Source organism: Quercus suber, unplaced genomic scaffold, assembly GCF_002906115.3.
Source record: "Quercus suber isolate HL8 unplaced genomic scaffold, Cork oak 2.0 scaffold_539, whole genome shotgun sequence".
NCBI classification, from domain to species: Eukaryota; Viridiplantae; Streptophyta; class Magnoliopsida; order Fagales; family Fagaceae; genus Quercus; species Quercus suber.
The window spans coordinates 214682-223108 of NW_027069987.1; the positions used below are offsets into that span (position 1 = coordinate 214682).

At 29.7% G+C, this 8427-nt stretch overlaps 2 protein-coding genes across 2 annotated transcripts in view; one reads left to right on the forward strand and one right to left on the reverse strand.

Annotated features, from left to right (window-relative positions):
* Window positions 1-231: 231 nt before the first annotated feature.
* On the reverse strand, window positions 232-3106 carry LOC111995154 (uncharacterized). Its single transcript, XM_024027060.2, has 3 exons — window positions 2932-3106; window positions 2556-2646; window positions 232-717 (listed from the first exon to the last, which is right to left on the reverse strand). The coding sequence occupies exons 1-3, from the start codon at window positions 2999-3001 to the stop codon at window positions 564-566; spliced, it is 315 nt and encodes a 104-aa protein (XP_023882828.1). The 5' UTR covers window positions 3002-3106; the 3' UTR covers window positions 232-563.
* A 4555-nt stretch (window positions 3107-7661) lies between these two features.
* The window catches only part of LOC136063530 (uncharacterized), a 4276-nt gene continuing 3510 nt past the window's right edge, over window positions 7662-8427 (forward strand). Inside the window, exon 1 of the mRNA XM_065764045.1 lies at window positions 7662-7694. Coding sequence (XP_065620117.1) covers window positions 7662-7694 — 33 coding nt within the window. The remainder of the gene's footprint in view (window positions 7695-8427) is intronic.

Genomic DNA, 8427 nt, shown 5'->3' on the forward strand with positions numbered 1-8427 from the left:
GGTGAACATATTTTGGTCACCCTCTAGGCCTTTATTGTCTGTGTTATTGAACTGACCAAAATCCAAAATTTCTTTTAGCTTCCAATTGAATAAACCCCAGAATCCAAGTAAAATTTAAAGCAGAATATGTTAGATTCTAGGTAGGACCATATCCAAGCACTCTCTCCAAAATTCCCAATTAAGATTGGTAGTTGATAATGATCCTTGATAAAATGGGTGGCCAAGGTCACATAACAAAAAAAAGATTTAACAGTCATTTCTGAATCCAGTACAAATGAACATCAGATTCTAGCAAATACAACACATTATGAACTGTATATAAAGAATTGAATTTTCGTTTGATTGTTTGAATTTGATGCCAAATTTACCTCTCTGTGAGATTACTGCAAACTACCACAATCGCATATAAGAACACTGTGGTACCAAACACCTCATACAATTGCAAAAACAATATCCTGGGAAAGGGACATAACACAGTGTTTCCCATACAAGTTTTTTTATTTATCCTCCATCTGTTATATTCCTAGCAGATTGTACTCAATCCAGTCAGCTGGAAACTTCGCTTAATCCTTGTGTGAGTAAGTTTCAATTGGAAGGAACTTAGAATATCGATCATCTTTCTGTTCCCCTCCCGCACCTGCTCTTGCCTTGCGATCATAGAATTCAACTACTGCAGCACCAGCTAACGCAGCCAGTGTAAGCGCCTGTGCATGCAACCTGAAAATAAATTGAGAAGAGAAGAAAAGTCAGCCAAAAGGCCCGCATTGGAATATATGAAGAGGAGAATAGAACTAGGTAAAAAACAAATTATTCTAGAAAATCCAGGATATATGACATGGAAGAAAAACAAATATTTAAAAGCATTTTAAATGCACATTTGAATTCAGTAAGGTCTGGCAATGGGCATTTGATTGTTCTATACCTAAAAAATCACAGCAAGAGATTCTTTAACATAAAGAACACGAGAGACAAAAAAAGTATAGATTTCATTAAAAATCAAAACTTACTTAGTTTATAAAACTACTAGTAACACTAACTTGTATAAGCCACATTTGAGACCTATCTTGGCATTACAAAGCTCTTTCACAGTTTCAAGTGAAAGCCAGATGATATATTAATGCAAGAAAACACTAAAAGGATGATATTTTCATTAAATTGTATTTATATATTATGGTATTTTACACAAGTAAGCTTATAATGTTAAAATACCACTTATAATTCAAATGGAGGGATTTCTAGTGCCTAGATAGGTCTCATGTGTACTTTAAGTGGTTTTTTGTTACTTTTAGTAAACATAGTATTTCTAAGGATTCAAAATATAAAATTATGGAGTAGGCATTGATGTAATTAAACTTCATGGCCAATTTTTTAAAGCTGAAACCAATATCAAACTCTAGAGTTTACTATGTAATTACCAAAATAAATACATGGTAAAATAGTTCTTTCCATTCAATTTAAAATCCTATTAAAAAATTTACATTTGCTTCACAGCATATGGCCTCAATATGAATGGTAAGCCAAATGATTGACATGTTCCATCACATTAATGGTTGAATTTAAAGAACATAGTAGTGGCCAGCTAAATGATTTTTTTTTTTTTTAAGAAATAATATTATTAAGAGAAGAAAAAGAAAGAGAACACTAAAGTATACAGGACATGGACAGATGGTTCCCTTCATCATTACAATCTAAAATCTAGACTATCCAAGAGGCTTTTCATTTCAGATTATCACATTTTGAACCAAAAGCTTTCCAAAATTTTTGCATCCAAACCATATTGTTTTGACCCTAATTGTCAGTAATTTGATTTGAATTACGACGACAACAACCAACCCTTAGTCCCAAAATTTTGAGGTTGGCTATGGATCCTCAACAAAGTAATTTGATTTGATTTATTTGTTGAAGAAAAGGTTCCACTAGTTTGATTCAATCCCTCTTACCAAATACACATTAGGGATTGGTTTACAGCATCAAATACGGCACAAAAGCAAGTGGTTCTAAGAAATGGCCTCAACTGTATTGAATACCATAACAGGACTTGAATCAACTACACATGATTAAAGTAGGCCTGTTTTCAATTGAACCAACAGCTGCAAACACACACAACACTTAAATTCACCTGGTCTTTCCTTCAAGCCTCATCACTATATTGGAAAACATCCAGAAACAAATGCAACCTAAATTTCCCAAGTCTCTCTATAAATCAAATTTCGCAAGTTTCTCATTATTCTTGTTGAGAAACCCAGAGGAAAGTAAAAGAATATATAGATTTAAAACCCAGTACTTTTCAATTGTTTTCAACCCTATCAAGTATTCTACAATTATTTCTCCAAGTTAATTTATTCTTTCCCTAAAGAATACACGATAGAAAAAATAAAAAGCTTCAATTTTTATTCCCCAAACTTCCTCATAAGCCAAGCAAAAGGAACTTTTTTATATCCCAGGTACAAATAAAAAACAAACACATTTATACCTTACTATCAAATATAAAACTACAAACAACTATGTCAGAAAAATCAAAGAATCTGATATATAAATGAGCAACAAAAACTTACCTAGCGTGAATGATCTTGACACTGGTTTTCATTGCAGGTTGAGACCAATTGTAGGCAATCGAACCCGTAATTCCACTAAGCCATAGACAACCTTTTTTCCAATATAGACATATAAGAAAAGAAATCAAAAACCCAGAAAAATATTTCAACAAACTAGAGCCAAAGAACCCCTTTTTTTTTCCAGGATCAAACACATCCAATAATAAAACCAGAACCCAAAAAAAAAGATTTTATGCTTCAGAATCGAAGAGATATGAATCTTAAACAAAAACCCAGATGAGAAAACATGCAAATAAATTTAAAAAGCAGTTAAAACATGAAGAAAATTAGACATTGAAACGTGGAAAATGAGGAAAATAAATAAATAAAAATTTACCAACAGTTCGAAGCTTGTGGTCCACAACCCATTCCCTTAAAGATTCAAGCTTGGTCTTGGATTCTGCCATTGCACAGAAAAAGATTGAAACTTGAATTCAGAGAGAGAGAGAAAGGCAAGGGTCTGGTTTTCCAATTTGTATGTGAGAAAGAGAGGAAAAAACGAAGTTGTTAACAAAGCGGTGGTGAAATTGTGGTAATATAAATACCATGTGCTAGATTCTGGCCTATTTTATATCAACCAATCACTTCATGACACCTGGAATGACAGAAAGCCTGATTGTATACCTCCACTTCATCAACCTGAACATTTAAAATATTTTCATTAATTTATTTTAAGAAAACTACATTTTAAAAATAAATTTTTAAAATGTAAATTAGGTAATAAATTTTTTTTTTTTAATTTTAAAAGTAACAAATTATATCTTGAAGTTAAAATAGGTCATGAATGATTAAATCTCATTTAAAATTTCAAAGGTTAATTTGTTAGTGCTATAAAATTATTAGAATTTTTTTTGTTATTTTTGAAATTCTTCTAGATTTTAATTTGTTATTTTTTAAAAAATTATAAGGTTTAAATCAATTATTTTTAAACTACTTTGTTTAGTTTGTTGCCTCACATAAATTATAAATTTAAAATGCAGTTTTCCCAATTTGTTTCAATCTTATTCATATTCATGCTATAAAGTTTATAGGACAAATTTTTTTTTTTTTTGAGAAAAATTTAAAGGCCAAATTTGTCATGAAGTTCAAATTTTTGGAGAAGTAGCATCCAAATAGCTAATCTCGTATGTTTTGCATCTGATTCATATTTAAAGTAAGTAGGTAGGAGCTAGGGAAATGCAAAAAAAATTTAGCGTGGAGTACAAGGAAGAAACACCCAAAATTATAAGTTGAAAAGGAGTTGTCGTATAGCAACATTTTTACAATAATTGAAGTGTCAATCAATTATAGGTCAAAATAAAATTAAATAACATAACAAAATATTATATTAAAAGCCACCACAACTAAAAATAAGAATGTTATAAAAATATTGTGACATTTTGTTATGTTCCTAGACTTGGAACTCTAGGGTTCAACTACCTTGATACTCACCAAAAAAAAGAGGAAAAAAAAAACTCTAGGCTGATTTGGTTTTCTGATAGAATATGAATTAATGGAAATATTAAAAATTGCATTGTTAAATATGTTTAGAAAAAAAAATTTAGATAATTGTTTATGAAAATATAATATTTTTTTATTAGTCTTTCGTTATTGAATAATATATTTGATGTTCAAAATCTATTTACATCAAAAATCAATTAATATAATAACCTAATGATAAAAAACAATCATTATCATAAATAGCCGATAGATTAAAATTCTATTGTATCTATGAAAAAGTATATGATAGGTTAAAATTCTATTGTACCTATGAAAAAGTATATAAAAAATGAAATGTATATGATACTTTTTTGTTTTTACATCCAATCTTACTACTCAATAAAATACATTATTATTTTCTAAAAAGAAAATAAAATAGGATACGTTGAGACTTCTTATTACATAAGAAAGTTGAATTAAAAATATTTGAAAGTGATATTGAAATAGGATTACATCAAAATACTATTTTTCGAAATTATTTTTATTTTTGATTTAAAAGGAATAGAATTATTTCAAAAATTAATGGTTGGTAAATTTTCTCTCTGTGAGCATTGGAGTTTTCATGGTGGCTAGGTGCGTGGGTCCAAAGTCAAACTCGGCAGGCTGTGTTGCGTTTTGTTTGTCCACGTGAAAGGTTGCGTATCACAGGGTTTTTGAATGTTGAGATTCGGCCTTGGCCCAACTTTTAGGGTCAGGGTCGGGGTTGGGGTTAGCAATTGAACGACTCCTCGTCCTCGTTGAACGTCAACCTTCTCTTTTTTTGAAAAGCTTGAAAGGTCAACCTTGTAAACAACTAAGAATCAAGGTCTTTGGAATTCTTTATTTTGTTGAAATTAAATTTTTTTTTTTTTGTTAAAAGTACTATAAATAAAGGTAAAAGTTAGCTAAAATAGTATAATGAAACCTATAAATAATACTAAAAAGTGTAATAATGTCCACAAATAATAACAAAAATAAACTAAATAGTAAAATAAACTGTCTTTTTAATTTTGAGTCAAACGCACACTGAGAGCATTTATATCAACCTTGATGGGTTTTAGCCAAATTTAGTTGTAGAAACTTATTTTTATTGGTTGAGCTAATTTACAATTCATAAATCATTATGAGAAATGCTAACGAATGCCCTTAGGTTATTGATTAATAATTCATTTTTATTTTATTTTTTTGGTTTTATGGGAAAAGAAAAAAAAAAAACAATTAATGTTTTGATAGTATTTTTCATTTCTCATAAAAAGTAATGTCAAAATTTTCCTAAAATAGATTGTTAACCAATACTCTAAAGAAACTCGTTAGCATGACCCTTTCACATTTTCTCTTAAATCACCACCACCAAATATCCATAATCACCTAAACACAACCATAACAAAATAAAATAAAATTAAAAATTAAAAATTAAAAAAAAAAAAAAAAAAAAAAAAAAAACAAAAAAAAAACAACCCAACCAAATTTGACCAAATAAAAAAATATCAAATCCGATCAACCCAAATCCAAATCAAATCAAATTCGATATGTAATCTCTAATCTGTAAGCTCCAAGTTGTGGCCATCACGAGCTCCACCTGTATCTCCACCATGAATAGACTGAAAACCATCATGAGTAACCCATATCAAACCATAAAGAGAAAGTGCAAGAACTACAAACCGTATGGAAGCTCCACCACTAGACCACCACACTAATCTATGTGGACTAGTTGAGAGAAAGAGGCAAAGTCAAGTGGTGAGAGAGAGACAATTAGATTGAGGCTAGAGAGAGAAGGAGAATTGAGGTCAAAGAGAGAGAGAGACATAAGGTGTGAATAAAATAAGTTTTTAATTTGGTGTGTTGACTGAATAGTGCTCAATAGATGTATCGAGCATAAGGGTATGCATGGGTCGAGGGGGTTTTTTCAATATGACCCATCATGGCCGAGTTGGAAAAAATTAAACCATCATAAAGGTCTAATCCAACATAACCCAACCCACTTGGATTGGGTTGGACCCATGGATTGGACTTTTTTTCTATTTTTAATTGAGTATTAGAACATCACCAACACAAAAATAAGAGCAAATTTATAACCTAATAAACCCAAGCATAGCACCAATCCAACACAAATTGTTTTATTAGTGATTTAAAGTCCAAACCAACACAAATAGTGTTATTTGATGCGTCTATCATATGAAAATTCTAAGTAATAGCACCACTATATATAAATTATCAAACAAAATAACATTTCATTTAGTTAGTAAGATATCAAATAGTTTTATATTTACCCAGTTAACAAATAAAAATAAATAATAAAATTCTATAATATATATGTTAAATATATAGTAAATACAGGTGGGTCAGGTCCTCGACCCACCGTTTAAGAAAAAAAAAAAGACAATCCAACCTAATCCACCATCCCTTAAAAACCAACCCAACCCAGCGAGTTGAGCTAGATCAAGCTGATTTTGGTGGATTAGCAGGCTAGTTGCACACTCCTAATTGAGCACACTATTCATTGTTAAGTTTTTGGAACAAAATATTAAGGCTAATCTATAGAGGTTTTGGGTGAATTCAGCTATTTTTCTAACTAAATGTTGTTTAAACTAGACTGGTGGAAATGCTCTAACAACTCAAACACCTATCTTTCATGTCAAAAACCTTATCATTTTGTGATATTATTTGGTTTTCTATGATATCCTCTTATTCTCTTGTATTATTAAGAGTAATCGAATTACTAATTTTGAATAATAGCAATCTTAATGGATTCTATATTTCCAGTTAATCAACTAATAAACTCCCTTGTCGTCAAATAAAGAACTTGAAATTTAAATTTCCCTTACACGAAGGCCAAAAATCACCAAAAACAGAAGAAGAAAATAATGGTTAAAATTTAGTTACAAAATTAGTTATAGCCTTACTTAATATCATTTTATTGAAAGGTGAATTTTGACAAATCTATCATTGGATTATTTATTCTTCTTATATCCTCCATGTTTGCAAAATTTCTAAAAAATTAAAGATTAATAGCTATATTATCAATAAATTGTTCAAATTGTAAGTTTTTGTAGTTTAAAATTATACATAAAATATAAGCTTATAGATCATATAGTAAATAATATCTAATTGACACAAAATTTAACATACATATTAAGATGGTAAAAAAAATGTAATTTAACAATTAGATTTTCAACATATGAAATAAGGTAAACATATGAAATAATATTTATTTTATTGAGTAAGGTAGTCTTAGGCTACAACCAATTCTATAGCTAAATTTTGTCCCAAAAGAATAGGAAAAAATGTTAAACCTCCCCCCCCCCAACAAAAACTTTGAGGTAGTAGCTATTACACCCCTCGAAGTTCAATTTTCGCCAATGCCTCTTACTTCTCGAAGTTCAATTTTCGCCAATGCCTCTATTGCTTACTTTTCTTTTTCTTTTTTCATTTATTAAGTAATCCTCTGTTAACTTACACAAAATACAAAAATTTAATCTTAAGAAACCCATAAACTTCCTTCACATTTTGACGAAGAAACAAAGAATATGAGTGTCAAAGCCTTTCAAGTTTTAACATGTACACTTTCTTGAATTCCACAAATAGCGGAGGAATGGAACCACAGTACAGATGGCAAGATCAGCAGTAGACAACGGCCTCTTTGTCAGTTACTCTCTGACCGTTTGAAGGCTAGTTTGTTTGTTTGCTTTGTTTTTTTAAACGGTTTAGCCTCGGTAATTTATGTGCACGTGACTGTCATGTGAGTGACGTTAGTCACTTTTAACAATAGACTAACAGATGCTTCAATTTGGTTAATGTGTCAAGATTAAGGAGTAAATTAGTTAAAATTAAAGTTAGGGAGTGTAATAACCACTACCGCAGGGGTCTCTTAGCATTTTTTTCAAATGAATACATTATAGAGTCTGTTTGGGATTTGCTTATTTTGTTAAAATTGAAAAAATTTTGTTAAAAATACTATAGATAAAGGTAAAAGTTATCAGAAATAATATAATGAGACCTATGAATAGTCTCAAAAAGTACAGTGAGACCCATAAATAGTAGCAAAAATAAGTTAAATAGTAAAATAAGTTGATAAAATTATGGTCTATTTAGATACCGTTTATTTACTAAAAACTAAAAATTTATTAATGAAAATATTGTAACAAAATAATACGGTGGGACCAGTGAGCAAAATAATTTGCACAAAAACGCATTAAGCCAAATGGACACTATATCGGAAATAATATAATGAGACCTATGAATAGTCTCAAAAAGTACAGTGAGACCCATAAATAGTAGCAAAAATAAGTTAAATAGTAAAATAAGTTGATAAAATTATGGTCTATTTAGATACCGTTTATTTACTAAAAACTAAAAATTTATTAATGAAAATATT